This window comes from Cavia porcellus, unplaced genomic scaffold (assembly GCF_034190915.1).
Source record: "Cavia porcellus strain 051 isolate PalLab524CR breed Dunkin Hartley unplaced genomic scaffold, mCavPor4.1 scaffold_1, whole genome shotgun sequence".
NCBI classification, from domain to species: Eukaryota; Metazoa; Chordata; class Mammalia; order Rodentia; family Caviidae; genus Cavia; species Cavia porcellus.
The window spans coordinates 176074207-176094116 of NW_026947484.1; the positions used below are offsets into that span (position 1 = coordinate 176074207).

Sequence of the window (19910 nt, forward strand, 5' to 3'; positions counted from 1 at the left end):
TCCTCAGCAACATAGAGAAACCAAATGTAAGTCTGAGAAAACTAAAAAGGCAGCCAATAGGGAGCAGAGTGAACTGTTTCTTGTGTATAGCAATATAAAGTTTGCCACTGACATGTCTCCTGGAATTGCTTTGGCTGTGATTTTATTTTGAAACTTGTGGTAGTCTATGGAAATAAAGAAAAAAAAAAAAATTCTAAGTCTGTTTGGTGTCCCAAACCTGAAGCTAACTCACTCACTCAACTCACATTTATCAGTTCAGAGGTGCCAATTCAGGTCTGTTTCAGGTCTTCTGATTTGGGTTGAAGACCTAGCCATAAATGAGATTCTTTCAGTATATTCTGTGAGACAGACATGTAAACAGATAGGAGCATTTCAACACGAAAAGCTCTCCAGCATGGCAAACACCAGAACAAAAATTAAGTGCCATGGGATCCTCAGGTGACAGTATAATTTTGCTTGAAGGAGCCAAATTTGAGCTCATTCTGGAAGAACGAATAATTTTTGTGTGTGTGTGATGCTCAGAATGGAAACCAGGGCCTTGTGCATCCAAGGAAAGAGTTTTTTTTTTACCACTGATATATATCCCCAGACCCTGCATAAAAAATTTTAAGAGAGAGAAAGAGGATAAAGCATTCCAGGTGGAAAAAATAGCATGCATCAAAGACTCAGAAGCATGAGGGTCTTGTGGCTACTAGGAATAGTAAAAGGTTTGATGAGGCTGGGGAAACAACAGGAAGAGTACAAAATGAACACAAGATCAGCTTAGAGAAAAAGGGAGTCCCACTTAACTAGGGATGCATTGTAAACCACCCCAAAGCTTAGTAGCTTAAAGCCAAGATTCCCTTCCCTAGTACTGGAGACTGAACCCAGAGCCTTCACACCGAGTAACAACACTATACCTCTATCCCTTTTCTGTATTTCATTTTTGGAGACAGTCTTGCTAAGGTGCTAAATTGCCTAGGCTGAATTTCCTATCCTCCTCTCTCAGCCAAGAGTACTGGGATTACAGCTCTGTGCTGCCTTATCTGGCAAGCCAAGACATTTGATTCTGTTCATGATTTGATGAGTTAACATTTGGGGCCCAGCTCAGCTGAGTATTTCCTGTACTGATCCCAGTTAGGGTACAAATGGTCCCGTCATCTGACTTTTATGTGGGAGCTTGTGCACATATTCCTCAGGTCTAACTGGGTTTTCTCACATGGTAACACCATGTACTAAGACCAGTAAGGACCTATGGACCAAAGCAGAATCTGTCAAGGCGTGGCTTTAGACCCCAGAGACTGACACTTCTGTTACACCCTGTTGGTCAAAATCAGTCACATGGGCAGCTTAGGTTTAAGGAGAAAACTGATTTCACCCTTTGAAGGAAAAAGCAGCAAAGTCATACTGCCAAGGAGTATGTGTAGAGCGAGGGGAATGACAGGTATCTTTGCAAACACCATAATGTAAAAACAGGTTCTGAAGCCTGGGATACAAGTCATTAGTTTGAGATTTATCTTAAAGATAACAGGAAGCTATCAGAGGTTTGTTTTCTGTATCATTCTAGGAATTTGTCCATTTAATCGACATCACCTAAAGTATAGGGATATAATTTTTCATAGTATTCCATAAGAATCCTTTTTTAAAATTTGTCTGTTTCTGTAAGTTGTTAGGAATATTCCCGCTTTTACTTCTGATTTTCATAATTTGGGTCCTCTCTGTTCTGTAAATTTTAACTCTTCAACTGCTATCTACATAGTTTCTTCAGAACTTTTTTTATAACTTACTAATTATGTTTACATCTGAGTCTAAACTTGCTTTTAACTCCAAAGATATTTTTATTTCAACAGTTTACTTCTAATTTCTTGATTCATATTGGTTTCATATTCTTATTCCTGTTTTATAGGCACTGATTTTAGATCTTTTTCTAATATTGGCACTGAGTACCAGTATTTTTTCTCTAAGCATTGCCTCCCATAAAATCTGGTAAATTACAATTTAATTTTCATTTAGTTCAAGATTTTAAAAATTTCTTTTGTGATTTCTTCTTGATCTGTGGCTTATTTAGTAGTGTAATGACTTCCAAGTACTGGAAACTTTCCAGTTAGCAATCTGTAATTAATTTGTAATCCTGTTATACACACAGAACATACTATGTATGACTGAAGTCTTTTTTTTTTTTTTTTTTTTTTGGCCTTTTTTTGAGACAAGGTCTCACTATGCAGTTCAAACTGGCCTTGAGCTCACTTTGTAGCCCAGGGTGGTCCTGAATTTGCAATGGTCCTCCTGCTTCAGCCTCCCAAGTGCTGGGATCATAGGTGTAAAATCTTAAATTGAGACTTTTATCATTATTACATTTCTCTGTTTATTCTTGCTACAATTCTTTCCATGGGTATCTGCTTTGATATTAACAGACACTCCATGTTTCTTATGATTAATACTTTAGTACTGTATCTTTCTCCCATCTATTTACTTTCAATCTTTCTTAGCCTTTAATATGGACTGCACAGTTAACTCTTGCTTTTATTCTTTTATTTTGGGTGGTGGAAACAATCTCTCTCTTTGAATTACAACATTTAGAACATTTCTATGTAATATAATTATCAAGATGGCTGAGTTTAAATCTACCGTGTTGCTATGTGTTTTCTATTTGTTCTATCACTTTCTTGTTCTTTTTTCCCCTTTTCCTTTGATTTAAATATGTTTTACAATCCCATTTACTTTCACATTAGGATTGTAAGCTCTGTCTTACATTTTGAGTGTTGTTCTAAGATTTGCAACATAGATCTTTAAGTTATCACATGCTACCTTCCAAAGCTACACGATTCACACGTCTTGCTGGAACTACAGCACTGTACTTTGATCTGGTCACCTGTCCTCTACTTGTGTTGCCCTGCATTTTCTCTCCATGTGTTACATAAAAGCCTTGCACTACACTGTTATTATGTTTGCTTTTAACAGTTAATTATCTTTTTGGAAATTAAAAAATTCCATTTCAAGATTCTTTGAAAAATTCAAGTTTTTATTTGATACAATTTTGCTTCTGCCTAAGGAGCTTCCTTTAACAGTTAGTGTCATCTAGGTCTTTTGGTGGGAAATTCTCTTAGAACAGGTCTTGTTTTTTCAGAACAGGTCTTTACTTCACTTTCATTTTTATTTTCTCAGTATAAATTTTTAGGTTGAAGTTTCTGATTTCATGTCTTTAAAGATGTTATCCCATTGTCTTGCATAGTTTCTAATGAAAAATTTTTTTTATACCCGCATCAATTTAATATTTTTATTATTCCATTTTATCTATGTTGTTTTTGTCAATGATCTTCAAAGAAAATTAAGTTTAAAAACTTTTATACTTAGTCATGTAACTATAATTTCCAAGGTTTTTTTCTTTGTTATTGACATAATTATATGTAATACTATTTTCCTTTTGGGTAAAAAACTTCCTTTCATATATCCGAGTGTGGATCTCCTGATGATGAATTTTTTGATTTTTTCAGCTTTGAATATTTGAAAAGTCTTTATTTCATATTCACTTTTGAAAGACACTTTCCTTTGGGATAGTGAAAGTATTTTTCTTTCATAATTTAAAGAAGTTGCTCGATAATCTTTGCATTTGCCTTGTTTTTAACAAGAAATCTGCTGTTGCCTTATCTTTGTTCCTCTGTATATCACATCTTTCTTCTTTAACTGCTTTTAAGTTTTCAATTTATAACTGGCTAAGTGATTTGGTTTTGGTATACATTTATAAAGTTTTCTTCATTTCATGTGTGGGGTTCAATGAACTTCTAGAATCTGATGAAAACTTTTAGTTTTCATCAAATTTGGCGGAATTAGGGTTTTTACCCTTCAAATGTTTCTTTTTGCCTGCTTCTTTTTCTCTTTTGCTTCAAAGATCCCAACTACTACCTGTCCATGGGTCCACTGGAAATGTCACAGTCCTTATTGATGGTCTAATCACTTTAACAATGATCTTTTCTCTCTCTATTCCACTCTGCATTTCCTGTTGTTACAGGGCATATTCAGGTTCACATATTTTCTTCTCTAAAGAGTAACAGGCCTAAGCAGTGCATCCTTCAGACATTGTAGTTTTGTCTCTAGAAGTGCATTTTGAATCTCAAACAAAATCTATAACCCTACTTTTTTTTTTGAAGTTGCCACGTATTGTTATAATAACTGTTTTGTTTTGTTTTTGGTATTGGGGATTGAACTCATGACCTCATGCTTGTCCGGCGAGCCTTATGCCACTGAAATAAATCCCTGGCCATTATAATAATAACTGTTTTAATGTCCATGCCCTCTAATTTTATAATCTGTGTCTGTTTTGGGTTGGTTTTTATTCATTCTTTAAAGGTATATATTCTTTGAATGTCTGACAAGTTTTGTTTACAGATGACAGATTGTGAATTTTATTGTATTTTAATGTTTTTATATTCCTGTAAGTAATCCTAAGCTTTGTTCTGGAATACAGTTAATTAAAAACCATTTGACTCTTTGGTTCTTGCTTTTAGGATTTGCTGGGTGGGAATACAGCTGTGTTCGGTCTACAGCTAAGCATTTCCCGCGCCTATAGGATGTAAAACCTGAGGTCTCTAGCCCATGAACTGTTTGGTTTAGTAATAGTGAGGGTGGAGCCCAGGGCCTCTGTACTGAGCTACATCCCTTTTCCTTCTTTAATTTTTTATTTTGAGCAGGGATTCACTAAGTCAGCAAACTGCCCAGGATTGCTTGAATCTGTGATTATCCTGCTTTTCTTACCCAAAGTGTTTGGCTGGTAACCCTTGAAAGTGGAGGTCTTTTTCAGCTGATTGGTGGGCCAGATGGTCTCCAATTCTGTGTCAGTGCTAGTGCCACCTATTATTACTGCTAATCTTCTCAAGTAATCTTGTGGAGTTTTGTTTGTTTTAGTTTTTGCCAGGCTCAAGTGGCGTCTTCCCATGCCTATACTGACAGTTCTCACAGTACTCTGCTGCATATCTGAGGAGGGTTTCTTTCAATCCCTGGGGCTTTCTATGCTGTCTGCTGTTGGCTATTCCACCATGACAACTCCGCTGCCTTTGCTTCTCTGGGTTCAGCTAAGCAGGTCGGCAGGCTCTGACTGACTTCTTCCTCCACGCCCCACAGGCCTGTTAACTCTTTGAAGTCCGCAAACGGATACTCCGGGGGGCCTGTTCCCCATGGATCACTACCCTTCCCATCTATCAAGTGCCTTCTAAACACTGCTTTACACCTTTTGTTTATTTCTGGCATGAGGGCAGTTTTGGCCCTCCCAATTGGCTGGAAGTGAAATGATTTATTTTTCTCCCAGATAAAGGGTCACATGTCCCCATGTCCAGTAACATTTTGATGAGTTGCGAGAAATTACCGAATTTACAGTGCTGAATCTGAATTTTGTCATATTTTTCTTTCAGTGAATTGAAATTCTTTCCAATGTACTCTTATCTTCGGTTTCCCAAACTCTGATTTCGGTCTCCCCTCAACTCAGTGAAGATTGTTAGACTCCATTAACTTGTCTCTCTCTTTGTTGCAGTTCAGAAATTACCTCAGGGCAGCCACCTCAGAGATGACGACCCTTCTCCCACTTGTTTCCTCTGTTTTGGGGATAACATTTTGTGCTGTTCTGTCTGCAGTGAGTTGCTTCATATATTGTGTTGCATTTTCTAGTTGTTAAAGGAGGCTACTTTTGAACCCTTTTCTTTCATGGCTAAACACAGAAATTTCAATTTATTTTCCAATCTGATGGGATAATTTTGATGGATATGTTATTATTTTTATGCTTTTTATTTCCATAAAATTTCATATATGTTTCAAAACACTTCATAAAAATTCAGTCTATAATTGAACTCTCCAGAGTTCTTGGTGTATAAATCTGTTGTTTTTTTGTTTTTATACATTGTCATTCTTAGTGATTTTTCTCCTGAATGACTGCTGATTTTTAAAAGTATGTATTTTCATCTGCGAGGGACCTGAGTACTTACATTTTGAATGTCTCCCCTAAGAGGTTAGCACATAACTGTGTTAGAAGCTGCTCAGTAGCTAGCGAGTAGTCATAGCAACTGACCTAGAACTCTCCGGGAGCCTTTCAGAGTCCTCACCTTAATCAAAGATTCTTCAACTCATCTTGCTGTCTCTGTCTTGACTTAACAATGCTATCAGGATATGCCCTGAGGAAGAACGCTGCTTTCATCTGTGCTGATGCTCACTGCTCCAGCTCTGTTCTCTCTCTTTCCCTCTCCATGACTCCCCTGAGGACGTCACCCTTTCTGCAGGTAACACAGAAAGGCCTCTCACCCTAGCTAGAAGAAACCTGGGTTTCCTGTTTCAACTTGTTCATTCCCAACCTTCTCTTGGGCTTTAACTATGAACTCTGTTTGGAAGATCTTGAAATCTATACTTGTATATTTACAGCTTTAATATTTTTACCCTGTTTTCGATCTCACAATCAGTCCCTCTGGTCATCTGACTTGAGACTCGATATGGCCAAATCAAAATACAGTTATTTCTGTTCTTTCCCTACATATGCAAGATTTTTTTTTCTGTCATTCACTAACCTCAAATTCTTAAAACTGGAAGAGATCTTAAAAGTTCATTTTAAAAATGGAAGTGAAGACCAGTAACTTTTTGCTCATCACTTCCAATTAATTTTTCTGAAAACATCACTACCATTATGTTCCATCCTTCTTAAAAAACTTTAAGATACTTGCAGCTCTTATGATCAGATCCTATAATAAAGTCTCTCTTTACCAAAAACAAGTGCTTTTCCAATGTATGCAAGAACTGTAGACTGGCAGGTAAGGGTTTTCAAAATCTGGCTTATACTTTACATATATATGAAACCTCTGTTTTAATAAGCATTTCTGTCCTCCCAAAATTTATTCACCTTCATGTAAGTCAGCATTGAAAACTCCTGTCCTCCTTAATTCTACTGAAATCTTACCTTTCTCTCAAAATACAGCTTAAATGTCATTTCCCTCTGCAGGCTCATCAAACCAAAGTTAATATATCTAACTGGATTTTCCAGCAATTTCTGATTTGTAAAATCATAAAATACTCAATTCTGCTTTGGACCATGAGTATTTTTTCTCCCTATTTTCTGTCCTATCAGTATCCCCAAGCAGAAAGCAACGCCCCGTACAGTACCTGGCACTTAGAAACTCAGTGAGGTTGGCCAAAAGAAGTAGTAAACTCGAGGGTCCCTTACCTTGGTGATGTCCGTGTGATCTCTGAGCCCGTTGGTCATGCACCAATATCGCCACACATTCAGGGCGTACCGTGTGGCTTTAGTAGTATTTGGGCTTACTGCACTGGTACACAGATCATTCAAGTCATCATTAATATTAAATACAGGAAATTTGTTGAGCTTAGTAGAATAAGCTAGAAACAAAAACAATAAAAGCATTAAAATAATTTGCCATTTCCTTCTTTAGAGAATTACATCTTGGGACCACGTAAACAATGGAGAATTCCTAAAGGATAAAACCTTGCAAAGTAAACTGTCTATCAAATAAATATATATTGGGATAAATTAGGTGACAATGGAATCCCTATAGTAATCTTGGATTTAATCCCAATGGTTGTGTTATATATATGAATTCGTGTACTAATGCAGGTGTTTCAAGAGTGGGAAAATGAATGCTGAAAAATAAAAAGTATTCTGCCTAAATGTTTCACTAAAAAAAATTCCTGCATTTCTATTTTCAACAAAACAACAGAAAAGTGAGGAAACAGCTTTGTAATACGTAGTCTCAAATGACCATGTACCATCATGGGCAGCTGCATTAAATGGTCTTTAAGTGAGCTTACTATATTTAAAATTTTTTTTTCATATATTAATAAAGAGAAATGCTTGTACTGCACGTACAAACCATCAACTAGCTTCAAATCATAGTGGAAGGTCAAGAGAGCGCTATTAAGGGAAAGGAGGAAGAATACTCCAGAGGGGCTCGCGTTCCCTCAAAAGAGAAAATATATTTTAGCTGGCCTGTCTTTGTACTCTGTGATTTGCTAAAACCAGGCATGTCCCGTGCAAAATGTAGATCATCTCAGAATACAATCACTGCCCACCTGTGCCCTATCTAACGATTCTGACTGCTGGTTTACAAGGCAGTAATGTAATTGGCTAGGTCTCTGAAAGTGTGCAAAGGAAAAAGTTAGTACACTTTTCAAGATGGCCAAGAGCTGTCTTCACCTTTCACTGCTCCTCTTCTATACCAAACTACCCATCTCCTAGTGACTCAGCACCCACCGGCACCCGACACCCACAGCACACCTTCCATTTTCCACTCCTGAGTTGTCCCCGTTATGGTGTGTCTCCCATTTGACTGTGGCTTCACACCTGAAGTCTGGATCCTGCCCAGAGCAGTGTAACAAAGAATTCATGTAGTGCTTATCTCTGGGAGGAATAAAGGCTGCTGGAAACAGTCATTCCCATAAACCTAACTAACTGCTTCTATTTGTAGGATCTGTTTGATATTAATGAAAGGCTTCTGTTTTAAATTTGCTATTATCATACCTAGTTCTAACTGAATGCCTACTATATTCCATGAGGGTTCACAAAAATTATCTGCAATCTGTAAAGCAAGCACATTTTTACACCCATTTTATGGATAAGGATACTGAGCCTTAGACATTTACGTAACTTCATACATTCACTCATCCTATAAATACCAAGGTACCCTCTTTGTGCCAGGCACTTGTCTGAAGTTACGGAGTTAATAATTGTAAAGCCAGGATTTGGACCTGGCTGTCTCCATGCTCAGGTCAGCAAGATACTAGAAATTTAAAATATGCATATGATAAAAAATCTTGTTTCTGGAGAAGAAAAATACATGAGATTTAGAATATATTTCTGGGCCAGGGATATAGCTCAACAGCATAAGTACCTGCCTGGCAAACCCAAACTCCTGAGTTGGATTTCCAGCACCAAAAAAAGTATTTCTAACTGAACGATGACAATACAATATGTCAAAATTGCACAAATTTGAAAAGAAAGAGTAAGTATCAACTCCATCAAGAAACTATAAAAAGAACAAACATACTCAGAAAGGAGAAGAAAACAATACAATTAAAAAGAGCAACAATATACGAAAGAAATTTATAATAAAAGTTCTAGATGTCGTGGCACATGCCTATAATCCCAGCTACTCAGGAGGCAGAAGTGACAAGGTAAAGTGAGCCGATGAGTTTGAGACCAGGGTATGCAAAGCAGTGCAATCCCCATCTCAGCAAAACCCAAGCCAAACCAGCCGAACAAACCCCGCCACAAAAGTCACACTGAGATGAATTTGAAAAGACTAACATAATTTCCTTAGTAAGAAAAAAGAAGACAGAAATTATACACCAAAAACTAAAGGGAACATCAGAGATTCTACAGATGGTAAAAAGTAAAATATGTTACAAACAACTTGATACCTATAAATTTGAAAATAATGGGCAAACATCTAGAAAAGTCACAATGTACCAACACAGAAAAAGGAATACAAAGTTCAAATACACTTTTATCCATTAGATAAATTGAATCTGTAAAAAATTATCCACAAACAAAACTTCAGATTCAAATGGATTTCATTCTAAAATTAAGGAGCAGGTAATGCAAATACATAAACAACAATTAAATAGATATGAAATACTACCCAGCTCCGTTTATAAGATAGCATAACTTTCTAATAAAAATATACCACAAGAACAACAAAATAAAATTACAGGCCTACTCAGTTTATAAATATAGACACAAAAATCTTTAAAACAGGGGAGAATATGGAATCTCTACCTCACACCATAGTCAACAGCATCAGAAACAACAAAAGAATCCCAAATGGATCATGAACTAGATGTGAAAAGAAAAACATAAAGCTTCTAAAAGAATATTGAGAGACAAATATTATGACTTTGGATTAACCAAATATTTTAAAACAAGATATCAAATTCACTACCTCAAAAGATAAATAAATACTGAATTCCATGAAAATTAAAAGCAGATATTCATCAAAATGTGTCACAGAGAGGGGAAAAAGCAAGCCGCATAATGGGAAAACATTTTCAGTGAATTTATCTGACAATTAGAACGCAAATAGTTCAATTAATATGGAAAGTGATATAAAACTTGAATGAAGAATTAAAAAAACTCAGACCCCCAAAATTCAAAGATCCAACCTAAAAATGGGCATCTGAGATGAATACGCACTTCTCAGATGAAATACAAATGGCAAATAAATATATGAAAAAATGTTCATCATCATTGGTCATTAGAAAAATGCAACTTAAAACCACACTGAGATTTCATCTCACTCCTGAAAGAATGGCTAGGATCAAGAAACCCAACAACAACAAATGCTGGAGAGGCTGTGGGGAAAAAGGAACTCTCCTACACTGTTGGTGGGAGTGTAGACTGGTACACCCTTTGTGGAGGTCAGTCTGGAGATTTCTCAAAAAGCTAGGATTAGAAGTCCCATTTATTCCAGCTATTCCACTTCTAGGCATATTCCCAGAAGAACTGAAAGCATCATACCACAGTGATATACGTGCACCTATGTTTATAACAGCACAATTTGTAATCGCCAGATCTTGGAAACAACCCAAGTGTCCATCAACTGAGGAATGGATAAAAAAGTTGTGGTATTTCTATACAATGGAGTATTATACAGCTATAAAGAAGGATCACATTGAGATATTTATCAATAAATGGCACAGCTTGAGATCATACTCATAAGTGAAATAAATCAATCTCTCATGTGTGAATACCGAATAGTTTCCCTAATGTAAGTAATGATTCAAATATATAAAAGTATGTGGTAATCATGATTCCCCATTATGTGGCCTTGAAGCCTTATAAAGTTTTCACTTATTAATTGGAATGGCTTTATTCTGGGCTGCTTGATATGGAAATATTTGAAGCTATAGTATATGAAGTTATATTCAAATATTTCAAGGAAAAAGACAGACACTATGGTAACTACTATTAAGTCGGGTTATTTGGTGGTGAAGCACTAGGTTGCTGAAACAGTCATGCTCTGACCTGTATTGTTATGTTGTTATGTCCTCTTTTATCTCAATCTCTCCCTTATTCATTAAAAAAATTATTGTTATTTTTTATGATTTTTCAATTAAGGGGAAAATTTTAAAAATTAGCAGGATATATTATAGTAACTTTTTTTGATTTCCTATTAACTTGATTTGAAGTCCTGTAGTACTCCCACTATCTTGTTTTGACTGATTAGACTCTGTTCCATTCTGCACGATAGTATCAAGTTTGAGGGTATAGTCAACTACTTTGAAGGCAATTAAGATTCACTAAGATGCCCATTCTGGTTTGACTATTATCTCCTTTGGAAGTCTTGTAATGTTTACAATGTTTAGGTTTTATTGGTCTTGTTCTCTGTTTTATTCAACTTTATAATACCTAATGAGATAGACAATTCTTTTTAAGGAAGCAAGAGGCATTATGGTAATCATTGTTGATAACCTTGTACGCTGTTTTTACATCATGTCTATCCTTGGTTTTGACTGACAGCTTTGTTTTGCCATATTTGACTTTATTCTCTTCCAAAAAATAGTAATAAGAACTAAGGAGTAATAAAACCCAAAATGTGTAAATTTTGTTGTAAAAAAGAGAGGGAAAAAAAGTGCTCTAAAGGATACAACAGCAAGTGTGTTTAGGGGTGTTAAATAGATGACCATATTAATGTTTTTGGTTGGATCATTGAACATAACTGTTTGTAGTCTCACTGTTTGAATGTCCACTTTGTATGCTTTGATATTGTGACTTGAGAAAACTCTCTCTTTTTTTGTCTTTTTCCTTTTTATCGGTACCGGGGATCGAACTCATGACTGCCTACTTGCAAGGCAGGCGTTTATGCCGCTGAGCCAAATCCCCAGCCCCTGAGCAACTATCTCTAAGATGATAATGTGTAATCTATTAACTGGTGATTTCTTACTTTTTTTTTTTTTTTGTAGTTCTGTATTACTTGTACCCTTATTTTTGTTTTTTCTTTTTCCTTTTAAATAAAATTTAAAAAAAAACTTGAATGAACTCATATAAAATATTAATCTCAGAAAGCATAATTAAAATATACTCATCAAAATGTCTAAAACAAAATCTGAAAATACCAAGGTATACTCTTTTTACTTTTAGATGGCACAAATTCAGTTTATTCAATCATGTAAAACCACCTTAGAAACTGTAAGTATCTACTAAACTTGAATATACTCCTCGTCTATGACCTAGTGATCTTATACTCAACAGAAGCATGTGTATACATATGTGTATCAAAAGGCATGTGTGTTCATAAAAGCATAATAAAAAGCATAATAGCATAATCTGTAATAGCTCCAAGCAGAAGATTATGTCATGTCCATTAACAATGAAATGCACACAAAATTGTAAAATATTTATGTGCTGAATTGTTACACGACAAGACTGGAATGAGCTATATATCAAAACATGTTAATAAGCAAAAGAACCTGGATAACAAAGAGCATGTTGAAAGTGTTCGTTGATGTGATTTTAATGAAATGATTCTGCTGAAGGCAGTACAGTGCATGCTTCAAGGAGTTACCAGCGAGAACATAAGAGGAAGCTTCTGGGTTCCAGTCATGTTGTCTTACTCTGGGTGGTAGTTACAGTGATATGTTTGCTTCATAAAAATAAGCTAAACACTAATAATTTGTGTACTTTTGTCTGTACAATTCACTAACTTTCCAAAAAATCTTAAAATTAAAGATGCATTCCTAATTAATGAAATTTACTATACACCTGGATGGGAAAGCTCAATATTATAAATGTTTAATTTCTTCAAGTAACCTTTTAACTTAGTGTAAAATCCCCTCTCTTAGTTGTTGTCAAGTTGATTTTAAAGTTTAAGAGAGTTACACAAAAAAAGAAGGGAAGGTAATTTTGAAAATGATTTGGAAGCCTTGCCTTGCAAGACATAAACATAGCCTGTAAGACTTCAATTTTTTTTTTTTTATCGGTACCTTCGGTACCAGGGATCGAACTCACGACTGCCTGCTTGCAAGGCAGGCGCTTATGCTGCTGAGCTAAACCTCCAGCCCCAAGACTTCAATATTTTAAACTGTAAATCACTAAGCTATTGGTAAAGAAGTAAACCGACAAAGCCAGGTACCCTAGTATATATTTAATCCTAGGATTGACAGAGACTAAAGCAAGAGGATTCCAAGTTCAAATCCTGGCTGGGAAATTTAACTACACATTGTATAACACAGTAAGAACCTCCACACAGAACAGCAAGACCAGTGAGATGTCAAGTATGTCCTATAAGAAAGCCAGGAAACCAAAAGGCATGTGCTATCACCTTACACGTGATAACTGAAGTAAAGACTTCTTTTGGTACAGTGCTATTGATATTTTCATTGTAGTTCATATGTAAATTTATTTCTGATATTCTTTTTGACTTTTCAGTGCTGGAGAACTGAACCCAGAGCCTCCTGCATGCTAGGCCAGTGCTCTGCTATGGGGCGACAGTCCCAGCCCTCTCTTTTAGACTTTTAACACCAAAAACCAGTCAATGTTGAAAAGTTTGACTTTTAAGTACTCACTAATATAAAACTCATAAAACTGTAATTAATAATTAATCAATAGAAATACTCTAAAGAATAAATGTAGGTCTACATTTATGCACCTTGATGATACAATTAATCTTATGTTTCAAGGGCTGCAGAGACCCTGTCTCAAAATAGCTCAGTGAGTGAGTGCCCCTGGGTTTATCCCCAGGGGGAAAGAAGGGAAAGAAAGAAGGAATTAAAATTACAACAGAGGCCAGGAAAACATATAACTTTGCAAATTGTTGGGGATAGGATGGACTCTTCAATAAATGGTTTAAGATACAGTATTTGATTACCGAGTTGGAGAAGCAAACAACTTGAAATTCCTATTTCACACCACACACCCATAAAACCACATTTCTAGCCAGGTGTGGTGATGCACACCTATATTCCCAGTACTCAGGAGGCTGAGGTGGGAGAACTGCTATAAATCCAAGGCCAGCCTGGGTACACAGTGAGTCCAAAGCTCATCTAAACTACATGAAGAGGCCCTGCCTCAAAAATAAAAATTCTAAATAGCTTTTATAAAAGCTATTTCCATGAAGAAATTTTCATGATTTGGCAAGTGAGGGACAGCAAGCCTTTCTCAGCACACTATGAACACGTCGCACGGGTGAAGCATACCTGCAACCCCAGCAGCTCAGAAGGGTGAGGTGGAGAATTCCAAGTTTGAAGGAAACCTGGACAATTTAGTGAGACCTGTCTCTAGATATAAAAAGAAAAAAGGGGAGCACCTGCCTGGCAAATGTGAGGTCGCCAGTTAGATCCCAGTACCATCTTCCCCCCAAAAAAGAAAAAAGGACTGGAGATGCAAGTGAGTAGCTCAGTGCTTGCCTAGTAGGCATAAGACCCTGGTTCAATCTTCAGTACTGAAAAAAAAATTTAAAATTCTGCCCTGAACAAATTATTTCTGTGTGTGACCTATTCTTTTTTGGGGACATGTTTGTGGTAAAAAAAAAAATGTTTACATTCCTTGTGTGAAATTGGTGCATGTAAAAAAGACAATATAATACTTACAAAACACTGATAAAGGACATATAAGAAGCTTTCACAAATCAATGAGAAAAAGATAACTCACTACAGAAAATGGGCTCGGGATATGACAGGTGATTATTCATAGAGGAATACAAATAATGAAACACATTAATAATAGCCAGACATTATCATTACAATGATGCATATTTCATTTATAAGATTTGCAAAAATACAAGAAAGGTCCATATCTAAATACTGGCCAGGATGTGAGGGAAATCACATTCTTGATCAATATTATATGATGCCTACTTTAGTACAACTTTTTGGTGAGCAATTTTAGCTAAATGCATAAATACACAAGTATGCAAAGATAAATGAACAAAGATGTTCACTAAAAACCCTTTAGCAGAATGATTAGTTACATACTATATATACATACACACACACTCACATCTTTAAACCTTGGTACTTATACATCAATATGAAAAATAGGCCCATTATGTGATTTAGTTGAAAATTCACCTGAAGACAATACACATACCATGATTCCATTTAATATGAAAAAAAATTTATAACTGCATAGAAAAAATCTCAAAGACTATACATCACATTAGTAATTAGCTCTGTGGGGCTTTCAGTTTTACAGTAAGTATAAACATTATTTTTACACATTATAAAAATCATCAGAACTTTGGAAATATGTAGGAAACATAAGTAAAATAAAATAAAATTCTTTTTATTTGGTCCCCAAATTCTTCTTTTAGAAATTTACTCTAAGGAGAAGAGGATCACGGAGAGAGGAAACATACAACCAAAGTATGTTACATGCGTGTATAAAATGCATAATGAAACACCCTACGGATATTATCAGAGATTTGTACAAAGCTGTATGCTGAAGGATTTTTTAAAGTAAATTTATAAAAATGAAAAACTATAAACATTCAGTCCAACAAAAGCATTGTGAAATAGATCTTGGCACAACTGCAATGGAAAAAAATGTAGAAATAACAATTCATTTCAAATGTTAAAGTTCTTTTACAAACATACAAGAGTAGTTTCAAATTTTTGAAGTATATGGATAGATATAAATATTTCAAAATAAAACACCAAAAATCTTAAGTTTTTTGTTGAGACATGGTCTTGCTATGTAATCCAGGCTGGACTTGAACTCTCAGTGATCCTCCTGCCTCAGCCTCTTAGGATAGGATTATAGGTGTGTGTCACCATGCCTGACTCCAAAAGTTTTTATCTACGGATAATGAGCAACCCTCCAGTTTTTAGTTCCCATTTGCCAAACTGTTCATGACAAATTATTTATTTAGGTTTTTTGTTTTTAAGAGACAGACCTTGCTTAGTTGCCCAAGCTGGCTTCAGCCTGAGTTGCCAGGGATGTAGGAACTACACACCTGACTACTGCCTTACCATTTTAAAACACTAAACATCTTAATAAGGAAAATGCTAGTTTTACTTTCTTAGTTTTCACTCTGTGAAAGTTTGCTATATAAATCCAATGTTTGCTTTTCAAACTATCCTTTGATATACTTTTATATATGAAGTATTTTACAATCTAAAATACTATTCTACAAAAAGTCATTTCTATATGGAATGTTCATCTATAAGGAAATTCTGGTGGATTATTCAGATATGAAAAATATATTTATTTCTACAAAATTACTATGAAAGACTGTACTGTATTCTCAGGTATTTAACATTTTTATTATTTTTAGTGACACAACAGAGACTTCTGAAATTGATCAACAATTATTTAGGCTAGCATTCCTATTCTGCTCAAAGAACACTAGCAAATGTGCTAAATGTAACATATGGAGACTAAATAGATCTTGCTAATGCAGAAGTCTAGGATTTGACATCCATTTAGTTTGGCGTAACTTTGTACCTAACTAAAAAGCAACAAGGGATGCCTGGAGGTGAAGAAAAATGACCAACAGAACTTTAGATAGATGGTATTGAGTTCATTGTTTGTAGCAGGCTTTCTGCTCCATAAACGGGACTTTCAGGCTTGGGGCTACAGGAAGCTGTGATTAAGTCAGTTACAGATTCTTTACTGAAGGGTCTTATTACACTATGGGCTATGTTTGAACAGTCACTGAGAAACACTTCCCCTTCCAGGACAGCACCCTCCTCAGAGTTAGAAACAACACTGTGTGGAAGGCTTGGCTGAGAATGAACTGCCTATAACCTTGGCGCAGAGAGATCAGATTAATATTTTTTTCAAAATATGGTTTAATTGGTTTCAAAATTGTTGTAGCTACAAAAATCAGCCAGTTTGCAGAAAACAATTTATTAAATGAAGACTGGAAATTATACTCAAATACAGACAAAATACTACGACTAAAGCATGCTCTCATTATAGACATTGACACTCATTAGCTGATTTTATTGTACTGCTTATTTTCATAAATTTTCGGTTTACCAACAAATACTGAAAATAACAGAAAAATACAGTAGAGGTAAATGTTATACACAATAGAAGAGACTCTTGGGACACAAAACTTGAAGTTTATTTAGAGCACAAATACACAGACAATTATGAAGCAAAAACAGTGAGCTGATAAACATGAAAACATCTTAGTGTAAAAGATCAGTGAGCAGCAAAATAAGAATGAAACCAACAGTCTATACTCTTATAAATGAAAAAGGTCTACATTACAAATAGCAACTGCCAGAGGATTACTGACCAAGAGCATCAGTCAAATATCTTAACATAACTTCCCCCATTACAAAACACCTTTTTTCTTCCTTTCACAAATAACTATAGCAGCTTTGAAAAGTTTTTAAGATATGATTTAAATGACGCTGACACACAAGTGCTTTTTCACATAAATCATTCAAGATAAGTAGCAAGAAAAGACAAAGTATTAAATTGGGCAGAAGGAAATGTGTTCTCAAAGAACAGTACTATGAATATAGTATGTGAAATTATATTGTTTCATAAAATTTTGCTAAGCATTGAGTTATTTTATTTTAAACAGATGCCTGGTTTTGAATTTTAGTGCTGAAACTGGTAGATCTAACTTTTTCTTTCCAACTTCTAAGTGATAGAGTAAAATAAACGTTAAATACACTCATAAAATGGAAGATCTTTGAATATGAGCACAGAGTTCATTCTAACTCATGAGCATTCTTTATCGTAACAGATAAATGAGTCATACATGGTGATTCCACTGAATCCAAAAGGCATCCAGTTATTCTGTCACCAGGTTTCAGGCCTACAGGGTTATAACTATAATTTTATCTAAAATGTACAAACTATTACCCATCAGGAGGCTAATCTGGAAAATCTATATGTAAACTTAGCAGTGAAAATCTTTAAAGTCATGGGGGGAAATGGGAACTTTCAGGAAACCTAATAAACATATGTATTATTTGACTGAAAAATTATCTTAGGCATCAAGACAGGCATAGAAGACATAAAAAATGCAAGAACAGGATTCAGACAGATGTGCCCAGTCCTAGCTAATGGAATTAACTAATCGTCAGGCTGTATCATGCCATAATCTTTGGTGTCCAAAATTGAAAAGAAATTCTTGGTACAAAGGCTTTGCCTGGAAATTCCCATTGCAGCAATCAAAAATATTTCTGTGAGTCTCTGGAGGCCAAGGGACAAAGGCAGCACTTACTTCTGCAGCCCACATTTAATTGAATTTCTGCTTATTGCTGTATCACCTCATTGAAGGGTCAATGTTTAAAGCATGTTGTGAAGAAAAGGCTCACAGTTAAAATCTGCCTTTCTTTTTCCCTCTAAGCAAAGAAGTGGCAGGGACCTTGATGAATTAGTTTTATATTCTTAGTTTAAATCAGTAATTTCAGCAGTAATGTCTTCCAATACAGCACTGGCTGCGGCTGTGTATCTGACAGTTACACAAAAAGCTTCCATATCTTTTAGGAGATTATCCCGTCATTAAAGGAGTTTTGTAATTATAAACCCATTGAAATAACAGGAGGAAACCTTGCACCAAGTGAGGTGTTTTGGCATCTTGATTTTGAGGAAACAGTGTTCTTAATATTTCATGACAATTTCCCCTCCATTTTAAAAGTGTGTAAATGTAGTAATATTTTCCTCACGTTAAAATTTAACGAAGTATAGCAGAGTTAATACGTTAAGACAATTTTCTCTCTACTCTTAAGAATTTCTCTGGAACTGCTGACACAAGATGCAAAACAACTAGAGCCAAAGTAGACAGGCGAGCTTGGAAAAATTCTGACTATCATAAGGCAACCACATAAATAAATCTACACAGATATTGAATGTCAAAGTCAACATTTGGGAACCATAAAGTTTCCCTTATAAATAAAATAAAATTCTTATTTTTTTATGTTTTTTTTTCTTTTTATCGGTACCGGGGATCGAACTCACGACCGCCTGCTTCCAAGACAGGTGCTCATGCCGCTGAGCTAAATCCCCAGCCCTTAAAGTTCTTATTTAATACAATTCAAACAAGACATGAAAACCAACTAAGATAACGTATGCACCTCACAGTCTTCTACCTGTAACATTTTCAGCCTTAAAAATGCCTGTAATTTCTACATTAAGGGAAATTATGTTGTTCTATTTGTCTCTATTTTTTCTTCTGTAAGGTGCTCAAGTGTCTGAAGAAGAAAATGGATTTAAAATTCTAGGGTAAGAAGTACTTAGAAAAGTTAATTCTTGCTTTCTTTCCCTTTTTGCAACTGTTTCACTTTCAGAGTTGGAAAGGAGTGGAAGAAATGCTGACCTACCCTGGAATGATACACAATGAGTTTGGCACCACTTGACAACTATAATATTTCCTTCTGTAGAGGCTATTAAGGGCTGGCTCAAAATATCAAGCAACTAAGTACATACTTTCTCAAGCCACACATGCTAATGTTGACTGGCGCAGCCTTTTAGCACAGTTTGTCACTTGAACTACAGTAAGTGATAGCAGCAATGGCTAACAATTCCACATAAACATCATAAACACATGAAAGAGCACCTACAACAGCATGCAAAATCTAAACAGGGACATCATTGACTTTATTACACAATGCATAGAAATTGCAATGGTTTTTGGCAAGATTTTTTTGTAACAAATACTTTATAAAACAAAAGTCCTTTAGTTATAAATGCTATTTTAAAAGTTGTAATATAATGAATTATTGATATAAAAGTTCAGTTAGATAAAGTTAATCTAAGTGGATTAACACTAAACATGGGCCTATTTCATCCAATATAAATAATCAATTATAAATTAATTTCTAGTGGAAGTATACTGATATTTGATTTATAAAATATAAGAATTACAAAAAATAAACAAGCATAAAATCACCAAAATATATGCACAATTACTGTTTGTATTCTATATTGCTGTTGCCTTTCTAATTCTACATACCACAAATAAATTATGTCAAAGCATTTTGAA

At 35.2% G+C, this 19910-nt stretch overlaps 1 protein-coding gene across 3 annotated transcripts in view; it reads right to left on the minus strand.

Moving 5' to 3' along the window:
* Positions 1-19910, minus strand: part of Kiaa1958 (KIAA1958 ortholog) — a 156846-nt gene that overhangs the window by 15716 nt on the left and 121220 nt on the right. For all 3 annotated transcript variants that reach the window (XM_063260726.1, XM_063260738.1, XM_063260731.1), the window contains one exon: positions 7175-7347. In XM_063260726.1, coding sequence (XP_063116796.1) covers positions 7175-7347 — 173 coding nt within the window. The remainder of the gene's footprint in view (positions 1-7174; positions 7348-19910) is intronic.